This window comes from Eublepharis macularius, chromosome 4, assembly GCF_028583425.1.
Source record: "Eublepharis macularius isolate TG4126 chromosome 4, MPM_Emac_v1.0, whole genome shotgun sequence".
In the NCBI taxonomy this organism is placed as follows: Eukaryota; Metazoa; Chordata; class Lepidosauria; order Squamata; family Eublepharidae; genus Eublepharis; species Eublepharis macularius.
The window spans coordinates 88,708,896-88,731,019 of NC_072793.1; the positions used below are offsets into that span (position 1 = coordinate 88,708,896).

General features: G+C 45.7%; 1 protein-coding gene across 2 annotated transcripts in view; it reads left to right on the top strand.

Annotated features, from left to right (window-relative positions):
• Window positions 1-4,264: 4,264 nt before the first annotated feature.
• The window catches only part of LSM11 (LSM11, U7 small nuclear RNA associated), a 40,643-nt gene continuing 22,783 nt past the window's right edge, over window positions 4,265-22,124 (top strand). For both annotated transcript variants that reach the window (XR_008596811.1, XM_054975869.1), the window contains exons 1-2: window positions 4,265-4,694; window positions 17,157-17,296. Coding sequence is in view for 1 of the 2 variants with exons in the window: in XM_054975869.1 (XP_054831844.1) it covers window positions 4,265-4,694; window positions 17,157-17,296 (570 nt within the window). In the remaining variant the exon portion in view is untranslated. The remainder of the gene's footprint in view (window positions 4,695-17,156; window positions 17,297-22,124) is intronic.

Sequence of the window (22,124 nt, forward strand, 5' to 3'; positions counted from 1 at the left end):
CTGTAATCTTACATTTATTGTTTGGACTCTCTCCTCGCTGCTTTACTGGTTATTAGAAAAGGTCTCGGGTGACCAAGCTGGAGTAATAAAGTTATTGCATAAGGGGGGTATCACAGCAGGACATGTTTGCAGGTCATGCTCTCATTTTTCTGCTGCCTGGGAAGCTATTCAGTTCCTGCTGTTGAGGATTGTGGCAGCCAACTTGCAGAAAGTTCTTGTTTCCTGTAACGGAGTTCAAAGAATCTGTGTTGGCCTTCTGCATCTCCCTATTGCAGAGCCATGAAATAACAAGACTTGTGCCAAGAGAAAAAAGATGAGGCATTTCGGAGCAGTTGTGAGACTTGTATGAGCATCTGACTGCATAGTGTAGCCTATGACACAGACCGGAAGAGGATGAAAGAAGTTCTTTAAAAAAACCCAAAAAACTAGAATAGTCTTTTGCTGACATTGTTTCTCATCCTTTGCCTTTTCTTATTGTTCCTTTAAAGGACCGGAAATGATTTACAAGAAAAGTTAATCTGAAGTTGTGGCCATTTTCTGCCCTCATTAACACAGTTAAATTTTTCAGGCCATTTTGAGGACTAGTATTGTCTGGAACTAGTGAACTAGTAAGTTAATCATAGTATGTAATGCCATAACTCAGGGATAAACCTTTGCAACACTGAATATGGTGGGAATGTATATACAATAACGGAGTGATTAGGAAGTTGTATACAACACATACAGCTGCTTGAGTACTATATGAGTAAATAATTTTTGGAATGTTACATCAGCAATACAACAAATTGATTTATATTAGCCTTTTGAATTTTCTGTATAGTCATGTTGTGGTTAAGTGGTTGGGTTGTGAATCACAACTCTGTTGGTTCTAATCCCATTACTGCCATGAGCTCAGCCGGTAACCTTGGGTAAGCTCCCCATCTGTATTGTGGGGATAATGATAACACTTGACTTTGTTCACTGCTCTGAGTGGGGCACTAATCTGTCTACAGCAGTATATAAACATTATATATGCAAATTGTTATTGTTAGTATTCCAGTTATGACTATAGCAAGACTTCCCAGCATCTCATACTGCAGTCATAAATACCTTTAGGTTTTTACTATGATTGTCAAAGTATTGGAATCAAACTAGAAGTTTCTCTGTCATTTTGACAATCTGTGTTGTGTTGGTACAGCTTGAATGGCTTTCATTTGCATTAGTATAGGGCTCCCTAATCTTTTTGGGCCCGTGGGCACTTTCAGAATTTTGATACTACATTCTAATCTATTGTTGGGAAGAAAAACGGAGAGGAGAATGATGTAAGTCACTTTGGGTGCCCACTGGGAGGAAAGATGGGGTATAAATGGAAGGGGTTTTTTTAAAGCAAGTAGTCTGTTATAGGGCTAGAAGAGGTCTGGATAACATGTACATCAAGTGGTTCTTGCTTTTTGTATCTTAACGTCCTACCAATCACTGTATCAATCTGTCCTATCATGATAGAAACAAAAAGCCCACTGTTTCTAAGAATTTTTTTGTTTACAGGCATTCTGTTACTATTAGCATGCCAAAAGGTCACATACAGACAATCTTCTGTGACAAGTACAGTCACTAGGACATATACCACCAGTTCAGAATCACTGATCTACACCATTCAGGAGATAGTATGAATAAATGTTGTTTCTGACATCCAGATTGCTTTGTGATTAAAAATTCTCTCTGGAGTAAGTCTTCAGAATGAGTTATTTCTGAACAAACTAATGGTTTTGATCCATTTTCTTTACTTATGCCTTTCTTACTGAGACTCAAGGTGTATTATAACTACAAGCAATACACTAAGAACAGTATAATAAATACAACTGACAATTACTCCACATTAACTGTGAACAAAATTAGAACGTTACACTAAAAGTACAGTACAACACAGACAGTAATGCAAGAGTTACCTGAATAGAGAATAGTGCAATACATGTGGACAGTAATACGACTAGATTGCAAACTCGGAAGACAGTGCAATAAAAACAGCAGAATACATACTATGAACACTACTTTTGGATTTCACAAGCAAACCAAGTGGATCCTGTACATGCAATGCAGGAAGAGGGGTTTTTACTCCACGTATATAGGAACATGATGTGGACAGTATATGATTGTTATCAACTATTTACCACAGCATTTTTAAAACAAGGATTATACAAGTGAATTCTACACTTCTACCTATTTTGCCATATATCCAGCATGGACATATGGCCCATGTTCATAAGCCTTTGCTCTGTGTTTCCTCTGAGCCACTAAATACAGACTTCATTGGAAGGTAGGGGTGAAGCACTAGGCCCTGCTAGACATACAAATCAGAGTTATTACGTTTCTTGGATTTTGAGGGGAAAATAATTTTGCTAGCCAGCAGAAAGATTTTGATATCTGACGTTCTTATCAACATTCCAATACAAGACCTACTATAATCTGTTTATCCATTCTGGTCAACTTCGGAGGCCTTACTTTGAATGCCCCTACCACCTGAGGTTAGATAGGTGGCAACTCAAGAAAGGAGAGGGAGGTTCACCTATCTCCCTCTGTTACTCTTTTGCCAGCAGATAAAGACTTTCATTGGGTTTGTGTATCCCCACTAAACTCTTATTGGCCCTCCTCCATGGTGGTGTGTCTTTGTTTATAAGTCTATATGTTTTTATTGTATTTAGATCTTTTAAAGAAGTGTTTTAAATGTTTTAATATTTGTTGTTTGACATCTTGGGGTGACTATTTGAATAGAAAGGTAGCATATAAATGTTTATAAAAATAAATTAACCTGATGCAGAGCTGGATTTATATACAAACTAAGCAAACTTTAGGGCCTCTGATTATGAAGGTCCTCTAAAAAAGAATGCTTAAAATTACTAAGATAGATCAAGATGGGTAGCTGTGTTAGTCTGTCTGTAGCAGTAGAAAAGAGCAAGAGTCCAGTAGCACCTATAAGACTACCCAGATTTGTGGTAGTGTATGAGCTTTCATGAGTATCTGAAGAAGTGAGCTGTGACTCACAAAAGCTTATACCCTACCACAAATTTTGGTAGTCTTGTAGGTGCTACTGGACTCTTGCTCTTTGCTACTGTTAAAATTACTAAATTACCCTTTTTTGTTGATGCTATGGAGCCTCTTAAATTTGACACTGTTTGATCTCAGCCTTCCTTAATGCAGTCCTGGCCAAATGGATCCTAAAATGTGTTAATCCCGCTGTGACTGAATTAATTTCAGTAGCACTTTCCTTAGTACAAAAAATGTTATTCTTCCTCTGCACAGAGAATGGTTGCAATATGGATCTATAGCAGTTTTTAGAAGTAGTAGCATGTGCTTGAGCAGCACAGTTAAGGAGGATTTGGTTAGGAATAATTTGCCTGAATATAATTTCAAAACCTAGAACACAATTTGTGCAATACCATTTATTTAAAAGATACTATGTAGGGTGTGTGATCTTGGTTCTGAATTTTGCTTTTGCACCAGTGGTTGTAAACAACATCTGAATACCCTTTATCATATTCAAGAAGGGGGCTGAAATAAATACCTTTATGGATATGTATTTGGTGGTCATAGCTGATTTATACCGTCCCCTGGCGGGGTTTTCAAGGCAAGAGACTAACAGATGGTTTACCATTGCCTGCCTCTGCAACCCTGGTCTTCGTTGGAGGTCTCCCATCTAAATTACTAAGGCCGACCCTGCTTAGCTTCTGAGATCAGGCTAACCTGGGCGATCTAAATCAAGGCATGTACTCAGTAGTGGATATTTTTAATCCGCGCTAATGTGCTCCTCCTTCTCGAACAACAAAATATTCCTCTAGTTTCTCTTGCTATTCTTGTACAGTAGTAAATATGCCAAAGAGTCATTTAAAATCCATGTCCACTTTAGTTTTAATGCGGGTTTCAAACGGGGAGAGATACCAAACACGTTTCCCGTTTGGAAGAAAAAGTGGGACCTATTCATTTTTTCGAGTTATCAAAAGTCGAGCAATGCAAAGGCGAGGGTTTGCCCGTGAAAAGCAGCGGATTGGGCCTGGCGGGCACCATGGGGCGACCAAGCAGCTCAGCCGGCGTCTCGGAAGCAGAGCGAGGCGCTCGGTCCCAGCTGGCCTTGAATCGGCTTCTCCTTCCCTCAGCCTCGCAGGCGAGGGTGGGAGGGAGCCGGCTGTGTAGCGCTATCGCGGGGCTGGGGCGGCCCTTAGCGGCGAGCGCGGGGAGCGGCGCGCGGTCCCTTCTCACCCCTCCCCGCGAGGCCAGGACAGCAGCGCCAGCAATGGAGGAGGCGGAGGCCGGACCGAGGCGGCACCGCCGCCGGTCGGGCGGCCACAGCAGCTCGGAGCGATCCCCCAGCCCCGACCGGCTGGACGTCAGCTCGCAGCGTTTCGACCCGCTGCTAGCCCTGTACTCGGAGCGCACGCCGCTGCCCTATCCGGCCGCGCCCTGCTTCAACAACCTGGCTGAGTACGAGAGCTTCCAGCGCGGCCTGTTCCGCGGTCCTGGCCGCCAGCAACGGGCGGCGGCCCGCAGCAGCCGCCCCTCCGGGGCGCGTCCCCGGAGCCGAGCCGGCCGGGCCCCTGCCGACCCTGAGCGCCTCGAGCGCCTCCGCAGCCTCATGGTGGCCAAGGAGCCCGAGCGGGAGGCATCCGAGAAGGCCCGAGGGCGGGGCAGGAGGGCGCCGCGCAACGTCCTTACCAGGATGCCCCGTAAGCAGCGGGCGGGGAGGAGTGGGCCGGGCGAGGGCTGCCCGGAGGCTTTCGGGGCCAGAGGGGCCTCTGCCCGTGTTCAGTGGCAGCCCCTCTTTAGTCCTTCATGTGAATCCTAGTTGAGCCTGGAGGTGAAAGCAGGTCCTACCCTTGAGGCTTATGGGATTAGCAAGTATGCTTCTGCCCACCCTGCCTGCTGCAGTGTGCCTTGTGAGTCTGCATGGTCGGTACATGGTGTAGGGAGCCATAACTGGGCCTTTGTTTGTAATGTATACCTACTGGACAGTTGGTATGCCAGTTTCTTGATGTGCCAAGTGGTGCTGTGGGCGGTTTCTTGTCATATGTGTGCGCATTGTGAATTAGATCAAATGCTTGCTGTTCTGATGCATGCAACAATGAGGCTCTGTCCTATCCGAAGTGCTAGTCTGCTGTAACTTGTGGATGCAAAAATGTGTTTTCCTGCTGTTTGTGTATTAAAGTATTTATAACATTTCTTCATGTAGTGGTCCAAAGGCAGTTGTAATAAAAAGTTGATTTCATCAGGAATGGGAGGCAAGATAGAGAGAGCATGGGATGCAGGAAAGGGAATGGGGCCTGTCAGAAGGGGCAAAAAAGAGGAACCTTATTTCTCTATAGGGTATAGAGGAACTGGTGGGAAAAGTGGAGGCGAGTGGAAGCAAGGACTGAAAGTGTGAAGGCTTAGGTACAGAATGGTATAGACAAATTGAATAATTTTATTTTCTGAACTAGAGAGAGAGAGAGAGATGAAATTGGTGTGGAGTGCAGGAGGAGTTCTGTGCAAGAGGGAATGGCTAAATGTTCTAATTGACATTCAAGGTGGAAAAGCATGAGAGGGAAAGAGAGGTATTAAAAAATAGAACATCTGAACTACTCCAATGCACACATGGTATTTCAGCTTTGGCCACGTGGACATTTATTTTAGTTTGCATCCCCTGAGTCTCAGTTGAGTAACAGGATGGAGGGTAATTCCAGATGGGTAGCCATGTTATTTTGTAGTAATCAATAAAGCAAGAGCCCTGTGGCACCTTAATTTTGTTGATCTTTAAGGTACCATTGGGCTCCTGTTTTAGGACCAGTAATCAGAGAACTGTCCAGGGTACTCGGGAGGGACAGATATGGCAACTGCTGAGAGCATTGGGAAGCAACAGAGATTGTGTCAGGCAGAATGGCTTGGAAATGTGGTCTATAACAGATATACTGCTAAATGAGAGAATGATTTTCATCAGGGTGTTGAATTGAATGTACAGGTGTTCACGTAAGGAGAAGAGTTTTTTTCAGAAACTAGCTTTGACTTTGTTATTACGAGATGGTAATTAAATCAGCATACTTAGTCTCAAGACTATCAGTATTTTTAATTTTTTTTTTAGTTCTGGTTCATGTGTTTTAAATTTTGTTGTCTATGTATTTTGTTTGCTTTTATTGTAACCTGTAGAGGGTTCTTTGGGGGAGAGGCATGCTGGAAAAAAAAACTCCAGCATGGTTACCACCTGAATTGAAAATACCAGTCTACCAAAAGGAACTACAGTCAGTGACATTATGCTTTACAGCATGCTTTGCATCCATATCAAACATGTTTTTTAAAATGTACATGTAAGCTTTAGATAACTTATATGTAAAATTTCAGCTTGTTGTACAATATGTGCTAATATACAAAACCTTCCTAAGGAAATTGGACTGTTGGTGGTAGGCCTGCCACAGCCACTGTATCCTTTCCTCTGATTGCTTAATTTCTTCTTACTCTGTTTGAGTAGTCTTGGAAAAGAGGCAGTTGTGTTTATGAAAAATACCACTTTTTGAAGCAGAACTTTGGCACTGACTTTCTTAGCCACTAGTTGACAACAGTATATCATTTACACTCTTATAAGCTTAATCATGAACCCTAGGTTTATAACTATTGCATAGCAACTCCCTGATAAAACCATGAACTACAAATAAATCCAAGAAGGAATTACAATTGTTTATGAGTTTATACGTGAAATCATCTTAGAACTCCTGTGTATTTCTGTAGGATCTGAGTTTCATTTGCGATTTAGATACCTGCTCTGAGAACAGAAGACAAGAATGTGCAACTTTACTTTTTTCAGGGCAAAGAGAGAATAGTAAATTTCATATGTCTGCTACTAAAGTCAGGTCTATAGTAAATAAATGTTTGTTTATTTAAACATTGGAGAAGTAATAGATGATAAATGTGGGTTGTACTAGGATTACTGCATCTTTTTAGATAATATAAATAATGTTCTGGTAAAACTCTACATTTGTATGAAAAATAATTGATTAAGAAAATGGGTCAGGAGGGGCCAGAGGGCAGCAGTAGAGCATAGTCTGCACACATGAGTCCCAGTTTCTGTCCTGAATACCAAGATTAACTATTTTTCTGGAGGGTATTATAATAACAAGATTAATGTCATTAACATTCTGTAAATAAAGGTTGCATTAATTCATAATCATGTATGCTCTGCTACCCTCCCCAAACAAAAACATTTTTCATCATTAACTATGTGGTTTTCCAAGTTTAATATAATGCATGCATAAATAAATAAATACAAAATAAGGGGAATAAAAATGGTATAAGAATAGGTTCTAGCTGAATGTTTTTACTCTGCATGTTTGGAAAGACCTATGGTTGGGACTGGCTTTAGAGAGTTACTGCAAGTCAGTGTTGGGCTACATAGGCTAATGGTCTGTGTAATGCAGTTTCACACATACCTTCAAGTCCTTTTGATTGAAAGGCAGGGGAAAAATAAAGAGAATGTTATATAGCCACAGTACTTCCCAGTGAATGTATATCATGGTTTTGTCACTGCAATCAAAATTGGTTAAAATCTATGTGTTTAATGTACATGCTGATTCCTCCCCCTTTAAATGATTAAATTCCAGATTTTTCTTCTCTTGAAACTTTCTTAGTTTGACTTGGAATATGGCCTAGCTTCCACTGGATCATAAAACCCCAAATATACTTACATGACTTACGGTTATTATCCCATGACTTTTAAATTAGTCAGTGTTAGCTAGAGTTGCAAAGTTATGTGCCTTTATGTCCAACTAACTAATAAACAGAGCATATAGATAAACAGGCACTATTATTAATCACGTCCTCTGAATTGGCATTGCTCTGGTCAGACCTTAACTTTTATTTTGACTGGTGTAGCTGCCAGTGTTCAGTAATTTATACTATGTGTTAACTGGTTTTACCTGGAGTGTCAGTGTCAGTTTTTGTTACAGCAATCTACTATGGACCACTGACTTGCATTTTATGTTGATTATTTTATAGTCTGCTAGACTGATTGATGTCAAGTAGCAAGTAGTCATGCTACTTGATGGATGTTGCCTCTCTTTTCTGCTCTATTTTGTTTTTGGATCATTGGCAGTATTTTAAACAAAAAGATAACTTGGTAGAATGTTTTAATGTTAGCAAGAAAATACATATCCCATTTATAAAGGTAGTATTTAATATTGTTATATTGGTACATCCTGATGACTAGCAAATGATGATTTACCCTGATAAAAAGAGTTTAGATTGGTTGAATCTTCTTAACCTCTAAATATTGAACAGGCTTTGACAACGCTTTTTATAAGAACTCTTTCTGATCCTTTGACAAACATAACTAAAGAGAGTCTGATTTGGATTCATTGATTTTGTAGTCTGAAGCATTACTGAGTTCATAAACTTTAAGAAAACATGCTTTAAAAATTTCACAGGCTCCAAGATAATGGTGCATAATCTGCATAGAGGGATATATTAAATTCCCTCTTAATTGTTATAATCCAGTCATTATAATCTTTTTTCTTCTGGTATTTTGAAAGATTCGATGCCATGCAATCTTTTTGGAGATGGTAATACACAACCCTGATACATCTATATTTCAGAAGCAAATTGGAACACTACCCATACATCAGAATTCTGGCAGTTCAGATATTAGAGTCATAAAGGTTGCTCTCTCCCATTTTTCTGGTTTTTGCTTAAGGGCTGAAGTCACAGATTGCCAAGGGTTGATGCCAGAATTGATCTCTTTGGTAAATTATCACATGCTCCATTTTTTTTGGAGCCCTTTGTATGGATCTCACTCATTACATTTCAAGACTGTGTACCTTTCCAGTAACCTCAAAGAACATGGAATGGAGATTTGAAACATAATATCTATGATACACACACAGTGAATGCTTCAAAATAAAATGGTCTGGGTAAGGATGACTGGTCCAGTGATATTTGGTGGTTTCACCGAAGTGACTGTAACTTGGGCCCTAACTCTAAATTTAACCTCTTTCCCATAGCAGTTGCTGGCACTGCTATATATTCTCTTGATTCGCTTACCTTTGGTAAGGGCATCTGCCAAGGTTGTAGTGACATGGCTATACTTTTTATCAGCTTCGTAATTTTTTCCCACAGGTTAAGAATTTTTCATGCTTAAGAAGCTTTTATATGATTGCATGTATTTAAAATGTTTGTATAGGTGCACTATCCAGAGCATTTTAAGGTGATTTCCATTAAATCATGATAATAAAAGCAACATATGACAGTACTATAGACTAAAACCACCCTTAAAATCAGTAGCAAAATTTTTAATTCAGCACCATAAAACAGCAGCAGTAAAATTACAGAAAACTGAAAGCTACAGATTAAGATTAGCAACTAAATTTAATTAAAACTATACAATTAAAAAGCATTTAAAAGCAAGGTGTCAGCTGTCAAAACCAGTTCCAGAAAAACCTAGTACCACCCACAAAGTAAATTTACTGAAGCCACAGTCTGTTTACATTCTTGGCTTTTCTAGACAGTTCTCTAAAAAGATGCCTTGATTAACAGTGCAGTCTTAAGCAGAATTACACCTAAATCCATTAAAGTCAATGGGTTTAGAACAGGGTGGCTCTGTTTAGGATTGCACTGTAAGAATGTCCTTCTGTCATATCAAAACAGACTGCCATTCTTTTCTGGAATCTCTTCCTTCATAAATTATGCCAGTTTGTTACTGAGGTAGTGTTTATGTAGCAGAAATATTTCTGTTGTACAGTGATAACCTCCTAGGTAGGCTTTTAATAATCCCTTAGAATCAAGGTATTGAGCATATGTTTTATACTAAAAAATCTATTTCACTGCTATTGAGTACCAAATTATATACTTATTAGCTTCACAAATAATTGATGAAAAGTCTGTAGTGTGTAAAACCACAGGAACATAATAGTGACCTGCAGAGCTTAGCATAATAGCTTTTTTTAAAATGTTAGCAGAATGATATTTCCAGAGAGATACATTTGTAGCATAGTCCTGGGGAGGGGAGGGGTGAGGCACCCTGGGAGCCAACTAGGAGTCACAGTGGCATATCCTGGGCTTACACCGGCGTAACACTCCCCCATTCTGGCACAGTGGCTTGGCGCCACTCCGCCCTGGTTCCCTGCCGGTGCCCAGCCACTGCGACTGGGCATGGACATAACGTTGGTGTTGTGTACTGGGCCGAGCAAGGCCTCTAAAGTAGTTACTGTATTGATTGTAATGCACTATACTGTGTTGAGCTTGAGGTTCAGTCAAGGCTCCCAAAGCCTGCATTCTCATTGGTCCATAATCCCTGCAATATCACTGGTTACTTTCTCATGACAGCAGCCAATCGGTCCTCTATAATAAAGACCAATCAGTGGCCTGTCTACTTCAAACAGTGTATATAGTTTATGCAGATGATGGTATTCTAAAATATGTATTCTCATTGGCTATCAGTTATTCTGGGGGTGGAGCTGCTGTATATATATTGAGGACTTCTGTTCAGTCTGTCAGTGTGTGTTGTGTTCCTGCTAAATAAAGAGCTATTGAATCACCTCGTGTCTGAACCCACTATTTAACACTGGCGACGAAGGTGGGATCTCTGATTGGGTATGCAGCCCCAATACCAGAGCGATATCACTAACAAGGTGCTTGGGTAGGCAGCCCCAAGACCTAAGCTGAAATCTTAAGCGTGAGGAATTGTCACCTCCACCATCCGACATACGCTCGCGTCGTCCAGAAGGCAGACATGGCCGCTAAGGGCCACTTCGAACCGTTTGACTCAACAGCCGAGGACTGGGAATCCTACATTACCCGCTTCGACTTCTACCTTGAGGCGAACAAGATTGAAGACACAGATCTCGCGAGAGCAACGTTCTTCAGCGTGTGTGGGCGTTCCACGTTTGATATAGCACGGGCACTAGTGGCGCCAGCCCAGCTTCAAACTACAGCGTTCAACACAATAAAAAACAGACTCAAGGAGCACTTCTCACCACAGCCATCTGAGATAGCCTGCAGACATGCGTTCTACAGCCGAGACCAGGCGCAAGGTGAATCGATAGCGGCATTTGTCACAGCCCTCCGACAGGCAGCCAGACAATGTAACTTCCCTGACCTTGAGATGGCACTACGTGATCGCCTGGTGTGTGGCCTTCGTGATGAGAAGCTACAGCGCCGGCTTTTCACGCAGAAGAACCTCGACTTCCAAACAGCATTCAAAGAAGCACTAGCAGCTGAAGCAGCAGACCAGTCCACCCGGGAGGTGCGACGTTGGCGGAGTCCAGATCTGCCCCTGAACGAGGAGCCAGTCCACTATGGGGATTTTGACAGTGGCTCTGAGGAAGAAGACGGTGTGCACAGATTCCATGCAGTGCAAGCCCAGCACTCTGAGAGGCAGCCATACTACGGTTCCCCTTGTTCTAGTTGTGGGGGAGACCACGAAAGAAGGAAATGCCGGTTCCGGGATGCCAACTGCCGGGCATGCGGAAAGAAGGGCCACATCGCTCGGGCCTGCATAACTGTCAGGAAAGGAGGCTCTCCGCAGCAGTCTCCTCGCCTCACTCCGCGCTGCCAAAGGCCAGGAGGAAGAGAGTGCCAGCTGAATGAATGCCACACCACAACTGTCATCATGCACACACAAGCAGGCAACAAAGATAAGATCTACACCACGGTTTGTATTGAGGGAACACTGTGTGTCATGGAGGTTGACTCCGGGTCAGCGCTCTCAATTGTCTCCAGGGACACCTACATCCGCTTGTGCTCCAAGGGCAAGAACCAGCCGCTCAAGCCCAGCAGTCTACGCCTGATGGATCTCCAGGGTCGTCGGGTTCCAGTGGTTGGAGCTGGCCGAGTTGTGGTCGGCTACAAGGACTTTCACGGCCTCCTTCCTCTTGTTGTGGTTAAGGGGCACTGCACGAGTTTGCTGGGACTTGATTGGTTCAAGGCGTTGGGCATCCGCGTTACCGGAGTCCAACAAGGCAGCCCATCCATAAGCAAAGCGGCACACAGCAAGTTCCCTGCCAGGCACGTTTCATCAGGGCGCCGCAAAGGGCCGCCCGTCTCCACGCCAGCAGTGAAGACAAGCCATCGGAAGGAGCATCAGGTCCACTCTGCACTCAATTACATCAGCTTAAACTGCCTTGGCCGCTATGGGAGCAGAAACAGAACCGGGACTTTTCTCCGCAATCCACGGCCTCAAGTGGCTCGCAAACTCCCACAAGAGACTGCACCTCCAGAGCAAAGCCAGCAAGGAACACGGGGCTGTCGGCCCCAAAGAACTCTGGAGCGACTGCACCGTGCAGGCTCTGGCAGGCTCACCTTTCCCCATTCCCACTCCAGGACTCTGTTGGCATCAAGTAGTTCCACACTAGGGGGGAAGGGGTGTGATGTATTGGTCTCAGGGCCTCTAATGTATTCTGGCTCATCTTCCCCAGCCTATCTGCGAACAACAGGGTATTCCAAACTAAGGGGGGAGGGGTGTTGTGTACTGGGCCGAGCAAGGCCTCTAAAGTAGTTACTGTATTGATTGTAATGCACTATACTGTGTTGAGCTTGAGGTTCAGTCAAGGCTCCCAAAGCCTGCATTCTCATTGGTCCATAATCCCTGCAATATCACTGGTTACTTTCTCATGACAGCAGCCAATCGGTCCTCTATAATAAAGACCAATCAGTGGCCTGTCTACTTCAAACAGTGTATATAGTTTATGCAGATGATGGTATTCTAAAATATGTATTCTCATTGGCTATCAGTTATTCTGGGGGTGGAGCTGCTGTATATATATTGAGGACTTCTGTTCAGTCTGTCAGTGTGTGTTGTGTTCCTGCTAAATAAAGAGCTATTGAATCACCTCGTGTCTGAACCCACTATTTAACAGTTGGCATAATTCCCTGCACTAGCAGGCCGGAGTGCAGGGTGTGACTTAGTCGACTCTTTAAGCCATTTCAGGCACGGGAACTCCCCCAGCAGTGGAGGAAAGTTACGCCATGAAAACCCATAGGTGCCCATTGTACAGAAAATGTCAATTTCCCACCCCACCCCCTGTACCCAGGCCCACCCAAAAGGTCCAGCAGAGCATAGGATACCAATTACTGCAGGAATCAATCTGCTTGCGCCCCTGTGGTGGCCAAGTGCCCCCCCCATGCTCAATCAGCTCCTCAGGCACCCTACATAATCACCAGATGGGGCACCCATGACCCCAAGTAAATAGGGAGGCGGCTGGAGGCTCTACCTGAGAGCCCTGTGCCATGAAGACTTGGAGCATGAGGCGGGAGAGGGTGCTCACAGTGACGGGGCAACAGTGTGCAGGGAGAACTTTGTGAAATCCGGGGCATGCCTAGCACTCACACGTGGGAGGAGAGCCACATCCAGAATATCTGACTCACAACTACCATTCGAGTTCCCTTGCAGGTTTTCCAACTCCGTCCTGAATCCCAGCTCACGTAGGGATAAGTGCACACCAACAGGTAAAAAGGAGCTGAGGAGGCGGCTGCCCCAGCTCATTCATTCACACCAGCCTCCCCTCTCCCCTCACCCACGCCCCCTCCAAATGCTGACCTCTGCAATTGAGGCTCGGGGGGGCGTAGCCCCTGTTTTTGAGCTGGCATAGCCTATGCTAGTGCCTCCCTGCCTCTTTGCTCATCTGCAGCTGACATCAGCCCCCCCATCCTCCAACCCCCCCCCCGGGACAGTTCCATGGCACATCACCGGGGACCAGTCTGGGGCTATGTTTCCATCTCATTGGCTGGCTTGGCCTCCATAAGGAGCAGGGAGCTACTAATCCCATGGGACTGCTACCGCACACAGTTCCCATCCCATCCAGCTCCCCCTCACATGGCAGGGAGGTGAATGGGCTGATACGGGGTCCCGCCCATGTGTAGGGGAGGGCCAGCAGCCCCCCTCAGTGCAGCTGGGGCCTGAGATGCCAGATAGATGACCCATGGTGGCCTGGGGTGTGGGGATGATCTACCAGAAGGGGGGCAGGCTAGTCCATGCGTTGCACGCACATGCCTGCAGGGGAAGCTTGCTGCCCTTGGGAGGGTTCTCTTCACCATGAAAATGGGGATCTGGATAGGTGGCTGCCTGTCATTCTCCTGTTCTGACTGGCACTGTTAACCAAGGGAGTACTGAATAAAAGGAAGAGGTGGCAGGAGGGCTGTGGCCCGCCCGTATTGGTGCTTCTACATGAAATATCACAGTGAGCAGCCTGTCTGCCTCAGCATGGGGAAGCCAGCCAGCCAGCACTGCAGGGGGCCTGGGGCAGCTGCAGGAGCTGCTGAAGCAAGGTTTTTGTGAGCACCTCCCCGGCAGGGTGCAACTGAGTGTGGTTCTTGCCAGGACAGCCCCTCATCTGCATATGGAGATTCTTTGTGGTGGCAGGGGTGTGGGGGTGAGGAGCAGACCAGCCTCCACACCCACAAGGGTCCGGCCAGGCAGGGGAGGCTACCCTTGTCCAGCAATGTGGCCAGGGACACAGCCCCCAGCCATGCAGGAGTCCAGCCACCCATCGGGCAGGTAGGCACCCTTGGTAGTGCTGTGGGGGGGGCGTGGAACTGGTGTGGTCAGTGACGTCAGCCAAATCTTCAGTTCACAGCCACAGGGTGGGGGTGTGGGTGGGACGGCCTCACTCACACTCCGTCACACTCTTGTCACTGTGCTCTGCTGCTGGCTTAGGTGAAGTGGTGGCCAGGGCTCCATTCCAGGGCTTCTCTCCCGATCCCTCCATTGGGCACTGGAAGCTTCTGTCGGGTGGTGATGTTGTGGAGCTTGACACAGACAGTCATGAGCTTCACTACTGCCATGGTCTGCAGTACCTAGTGGCCTCCCTGTATGGTGCAGGCATCAGATTTGCACCTTCAGCTGACCAAATGCCCTCTCAATGACCATCCGTGTCTGCCAGTGAGCTTCATTGTAGGTGGTACAGTCTGCTGGCTCGTCCGAGGGATACGGGGTCAGGAGATAAGGGATGAGTGGTAGCCCTGGTCATCTGCATGAGTAGGGAAGCTGTCAGCACCCTGTCCCTGCAGCAGCCCCCCAGGCCCTCTACTGAGCAGCCAGCCCTTACTCTCCAGCCACACGGAAAGGAGTCAGATGCCACAAAGATCTGGGGATTGTGGATGCTCCTAGAGAACTTGGCCACCAGGTCTGTGAAGATGCATGCAACCTGGTGGTTGAAGATCTCTGCAGGGCTATTGTCGGGTATAGAGTGTTGTTAACTCTATACCCAACAATAGCCCTGCAGAGAAGATGAGCACATTAAGCACCAATCCATATGCAAAATAACCTCCTCAGGATACAGTGAAGCCTCTCTCCATTAGCATTCTACACCCCGGGAAACTCTTACAGGATGACTCAGCCCAACCCAACCTTCCTGAGTAGATATAAATTAACTGCCAACATCTTTTCCACACTGTGACACTGAGAGATCTCTGTCTTTTGGTGCTACACCTCTGAAGATGCCAGCCACAGCTGCTGGCGAAACGTCAGGAACTTCAATGCCAAGACCACAGCTATACAGCCCGGAAAATCCACAACAACCATCAATAAGCAATCAGTTGATCGAATTTGGCCAGTCTTTAGTAATGGAGCTTGATTACTTGTTATTGGTTCTGGATTAAACATAGAAAGCTGTCTTATCCATTCAGATAATTGACCCATCTGACTCAGTATTGGTTGTGCTTCCTGATGGTGACTCTCCAAATGCCAGGTGTATGAAAGAGCTCTGCATGTAATCCTTTTTAAACTAGAGACATCAGGGACTGTACCTTGAACCTTCTGGATGCAAACTGTGAAGGAACTGTCTTGCAAGCCCTTCCTTGTGTTTGTGCCCCTGGGAAGTCAGAAAAAACCCTGAGGTTCCAATTACAACCTGGTACCAGTTGCCACCAATGACTCCCTCTCTTGCCAGACGGAGTCACGTGTCTAGCATTCTGTACCTGTGTTATCATTTAGAGGCTTACTTAGTGGCTGCACATCCCACTGTCCTACAGGCAAGCACAGGGATGATCCGTCACAACACACCTTTGAGCAATCATGCTCCAGGGATGGAGAGCTGCTCTGCTGTCCCTCCCCAGTACCACACTTCAGATAGTAAGACCAAATAAATATTGTATTTTTCCAGAGATCAGACATAGAGCATTTAAAATATAGGAAAGTTTTAAAAATGGTTAAGATAATACACACACTCCATTTAGGCAGTTTGGGTTTAGCAAGGGAACAAAGAAGAAGTGAAAATGTGTTGTCTTCTGTCCCTAGGTACTTTCTAAATGATGTTGAATTTTAGGATAAGCTTTACTTGAAATTGCTGTGAATTTGAGATCATCATTACCTTATTACTTCTCTTTCTCCACACATAGCCCTTAGGATAGCCTTCCTGTTCCGAAGGAAATTTTCTTTCTGTCACTTCAATCTTCCTAGCTTTATGGCTCTAGGTCTGACTTACTAGCAGCTGAGGTAGTAGGCTATTAGCATAACTAAGAACTTGAATGCTTGGTGCTGGGGGCTTGACAGCTGCTATCTCCACCCCTTGTCTCAGTTGTCGTTCTACAGCAGGGTTCCCATCGATGGCCAGCGAGCGATCAAAATAATTGAAACATTGGAGTGAATTCTTGGGTGGAAGGTGGTCCTTCACACAAACTATGATTTACCGCTCAATTGGGGCTACCCCTCTCTCCCAAAATGTGTCGATTGGTAGATATATGGGAAATTTATATTATGGAAGATTGTCCTTAGTTTTTCTATAATAGATGTTTATTAAAGCTAGAAGGAACTACTCTTTCATTGTGAGGAATCTTCATTCTCTTAAGCAGCTGAGTACTTTTCTTGAACATACCAAGTGAAAAAAGGCATTTTATGGGACTCATATAGGGAGAAGGATATTTCAGCAATTTCTGGCTAGTGAAGGCTTTTATGAAACCAGAATGAATTTTCACCCGCGGAATGAAATGCAAAAGGAAGGGGGACTTTTTTTAATAAGAGATTTTTTTTATCTCATATATTTTTTTCTCTCTTATAATATAGTCTGGTTCACTGAAATATGCTGCACCTTTGTGGCAATATTATTTTGCTGTATAAATTAGGGAATTATTTTCAAAACAAATTTCACAGTAACTGTGAGTTCAGCCTTTTGTAATACATGTTATTCCGCATGATGTTTGTCCCAGTAACCAAAGATGGTGGTTTGTTTTTGTTCTAGTCCATGAAGGCAGTCCACTTGGGGAACTTCACCGCTGTGTCCGAGATGGTGTTAAAGTCAATGTCCATATCCGAACTTTCAAAGGGCTTCGTGGTGTCTGCACTGGCTTCTTGGTTGCATTTGACAAGTTCTGGAATATGGTAATAATCATCCTTTTCCATTATTTTATCTCTACCAATGTAAATACTTCAGATGATGTAGAGGAACAATCTATATGCACAACAGCTTCTACATTTGAGTGCAATCTATCTGTTCAGCTTAATGGGAGTTTTATCATTGACGTCATTTGGACCACTCCCAATTTTTTGTTTAACATATTGTTATAACTTTCTGTAGTGTGTACATAGTAACATTTTTGTGGGCACAGGGAGCAGAAATTTTGGGGAAAATTAGAATATATACAATGCTTCTTTTCCTATTAAACTAATCATATTTTACTGAATTTGTTACCAGAACTGCTCTTTATTATAATGGGGAATTAGCTATAGCAGTCTGTAACTATTAATATTAAGCGAGGATCATAACCTATGTTTACGGAGGTCCCGATCCCAGACACTCTAATGAAAAAGAGGCAGACAAGGAGTAAGGTCCAAACACGTGTATTGAGTGTAGCGTAAGCCTAGCTTGCACAATCATACAAAGAACATACAAGGTCTAAGAAACATAGAGTATGAAATACAGAGACGTTCGCATTAGCTGGTTCCCAACGATGATAGGGGGAATACTCACTTATCCTGGAGCGAAGCAGAGACGCAGCAGCGAGGGTGGCCCAATGCCAGCACTGGGACCACAGACGGACAGCAAGGAGGTCTGGATAGGGAATGGCCGGAGCACCGAGTGGTCTGGGAGACCAGCTTAAATACCCCAAAACGTACCCTGGGGCTGGTGCTGTACTTGGTGGTTCTCACAGATTAAAACAAAGGGTCTAATGGGCTACTGAATGGCTTGGATGGGCCACTTTGGTAATCAGATTGTGATAAGTGACACCTCAGGAAGAGGGGACAAAAGAGGGAGGGGGAAATCCAAGTGGGCTGAAAGGATGTTCCAGTGGACAGGGCTTGTCCTGATGTCATCAGCTTCTGGAATGCGGAGGTTCCTTTGAGATGCATTCTCTAAGTGCTTGGGATGGTCAGCACTTAGCTCTTCTCCGGGGCGGCTCCTAAGATATGCAGAGCAGGGCGAGGGGCTCTCGCTGCGGACGTGGTGTGCCCGCTTCACCGAAATGGCTTCTCAAAGCAGTCTTCTTCCCAGGGTCTTCTGGCTGCCTGAGAACATGGATGCCGGCTGGGCATAGCTGGGGCTGGATAGCAGGCTGCCCAGTAGCGAGGGCAAGCTCGGGGGCCAGCTCGCGGGAGGCTCCAGGCGGGACCTGACCAGGGAGCGCCTAGCCAGGCTCGCTGGAGGTTTCCCCGGCAGGCGCCCGGCTGCTAGCAGCGGCTTGGGCCCATATGAGGCAGGCTTCCATGGAGGCAGGGGGAACAACACTTTAAAACACAGTCCAAAGCAGGGAACAGGCACGGTCTGTGGCAGATGGCAATGCAGGCACGGGGCACACTTGTAACAGAGTCCAAACACACACTTGGAAGTCCAGATACAGGTCAGGGCAGGGCTGCCCAGAAAGAGAGTCCTTTGTGCAGTTATCCAAACATGGAGTCAGTAAACTACACAGTCTATTGCAGCAGGGTAATTGACACGCAGGCAGGAAACTGACACGTGTATCAGAATACACACACGTGCACAGCAGTCTTTGGGTGTAGCAGTAAAACAGCAACGCAGGAAACTTTAGCACAGTTCATAGCAGGCTTCAAAGCAGGGGAGGGGGCCTACTTGGCAACAATTCCCCCCCTCGGAGACCCCGGGACGTCAGGCGCGCGGGTCTCCGAACTTGACTTCAAAGGCGAGGTGGTCGGCAATGTCCGGTGGTCGAGCTTCGAGCGAAGAAGGAGTGGGAAGGGAAGGGGGAGGAGGCGTCACTCAAAAATTTAGTTTGGAGAACCACCTAACCGAATAAGTGCAATTTAGATCAGCCAATGGGCTGCAGGTCTCTGGGTTCACACCAGGGGGTGTGCTAAGTGCAACCGTCAGAATAAATAGTAATAATTCATAGGTAATAGCAATTCATGTATACAAGCAGAAATAATTCATATTTTGCGTACATAGATCAATTCATAACTGGAGGTCCGTAATTCATGGTGGATTGATACACTAAAACCAGGGGCAATTCATAATTCGTAAGCATAGGATTAAAGGCAAAGACAATTCATGGGTACAATTCATGAATGTAAGAGTAAAAGCAATTCATAGAGGATGAAAGTGAAGTGTGCAAGCAAGGCATAGATCAATTCATCAAGGGTTGAACAATTCATAGATAATTAAAACCATAAATACATAAATATATAGGATTAAAAGCAATGATTCGGGAGGTTAAAACCAATAAAAGCAGCAAGAGTAAAAGCAAGTGCGTGGAAACAATTCATGAGGGGTGAGCGGCGGAAGGGCTCATAGGGGGTCAGAAAAATAAACTCTGCAATTAAAAGACCAACTCATATAGTCAGATTAAAACCAAATTCATCGAGCTTAAAATCAGAAATAACATAACCTTTAAAAGAGACCGTTCCGGAGGGGTCCCGGTTAAAACCAAATTCATAAAATAATGGATATGCTAGAATTACCTCGGCGGAGGGAGTCGGGTTAAAAAGGCAATTCCTAGGGTTAAAATCAAATTCATAGGGATAAAGTTCATGGGCGCACTTGCAATAGATAGAGAGAGGGACTAGTTCGGGGCTAAATTCATGGGAGTTAAAATTCATAAAAAGAAAATTCATAAAACAATAGAGCAGCAAAGATCACAGACGGCTCAGTCCGCAGTACAGCTGCTAGACTGGGTTGCATATTTACAGAAACAGGCAAACTTAGTCCATGTGTTCCAAAACACACTTCCACCCCCCCTTGCTGTCTGCGACAATCCGCAGAGCAGGGTCGGTGAGCGGCGAGAAGGGCTTCAGGCACACAGTTCTAGTCCTCATGGAGGTGGCGCTGCTGGCGGTCGTTTGGAGACGGGCCGTGGGCTGGGAGGCAGAGAAATATGTCCCCCCCTAGTCCACAAGAGGGCCTCGGAGCGGTGTCCGGCAGCAAAGCGTCCATGGGGCTGGTTCAGGATCCGTACACATGATCATAACAACACAAGCAATAAAACAAACAAAGGCTAAAACGGGGCGCCAGGAACAACCCTTAAGGCAGAAGAAGGTCGGGGCTATAGTGATCCAAGCGGTAAGACAGCTGGAGTTGCTGGAGCTGTCGGCGGCTCCAACAGCCCAAATAAAGTAATGAGGCACATAATAAAACTTGAAAGGCCAAAATCACAACGATCGGGTGCAGAGCCAAATTGTAAATTCCAGTGGCAGTGGGGCTCCAACCAAAGAGGGTCTCCCACCACGAGTGCTCGCCGGTGGTCTTAATCCGCTGGACAAGATCCAAAATCTCTTTCCCGTTGTGGGACACAACCAAAGCAGTGGTGTCCCCGTCCCTCTGGATGCTCTGGAGGGTGCGGTGGAGCTGCGGGTGGGCCAGGAGCTCGTGGATTAGCTCCAGACCGATGCCAAGGGAGACAGGCTTCACATAGCGATAGATGGAGGGTGCCACCAGGATCTCTTCTTGGGTCCAGACCGGTACCGTGTAGGTGAAGTCGCAGGCTGCCACCGAAGACAGGTTGCAAAAGCAGCGATTGACTCCCGGGATCACGGGCTTCAGCTGGAACGAGTTCAGGACCACAAAATCGCAGGCCGTTCGCACGCAGGCACATCCTTTCCCAATGTAGACGACAGCGGAGCTGTTCTCCCGGACGACCTCGAAGGGGCACTCGTTGAGGGCGTCGACTTGCGGGGCTACACAGGGGTGATGAGGTGCAAAGGCTTGGTCCTGGCAAATGAAGCCGGTCTGGTCTCGATGCTGGCACCCTTGGAGGCTGACGAGCTGCCATCCGGTCGGGGTGAAGCGGGCCCAATGGTCAGGGTGGCGGGCGTAGAGGACTTCGGTGTCGCTGACTTGGAGTCCCAGAGGCACAACTGGATACACGTGGAATGACTCGTGCGCACTGGCCGTTAATAAAAATAATTTAAGCTCCTGGGTAGTCGGTGAGAATGAGGAATTTACGAGAGACCACCAGGATTCAAGCTCCAGTTCTATGGGTGACAATTTGGGCATAATCAATCTTTTAATTTCCAGGGGCAGGTGCCCGTCCGTGGCTTGCCGAATTAGCCCCATGGCCACAGCCTGGTTTAATTGTTGGGCTTGCATACATGCCACGGCTATTGACACGTTGCGTTCAAAAGACTGTGTTCCTTTGAGCAGCAGAGAAAAATCTCTTTCAATTTGACTCTCCCAGTTAACTAAAATGGAGCTGATCTCGTGTTGCCCATTTGAAATGGAATTTAGGGACTGCACCACCGGTTTACCTAAGTCGGAGATGCTAGTCGTGACATGGGCAAACTTATTAGCGAGAGTCTCAATGTTGACCGAATCCATGATTGCTAGGCCTCCGGCTGCAGGAGCAGTCCAGTCGGCGATGCTTCGTCTGGCACGCGAGAGAGAGGGGGAGGGATCGATCCACAGTTGTAGCCATGCATTCCAACCCTTGCTACCGGCCTCCAGATAGGGAGCGCACTGCGGCAGCCTCTGGGTTACATTTAGCTCAGCTAAGTCTATGCGGATCTCTTTTAAAGACATTTGTGGGCGGACTAGAACTCTCTCTCGAATGTCAGTTTTCAAAACATGGGAGCCCACTATATGCGTGCCGCCTTGGCTTAATTGTTCACTGCTAACAATCAAAGGGTCAATTTGGATGGTGTGGGTCTCCTGGGTCCGGATCAGCAGGGAGTAATTGCCTGGTTCGTGAGTCAAATTTACAAAGAGCAGCCCAAGCCGGTGAAATTTCTCTACTAGGGGCTTGGTTTGGCATTCGGGCGTCTG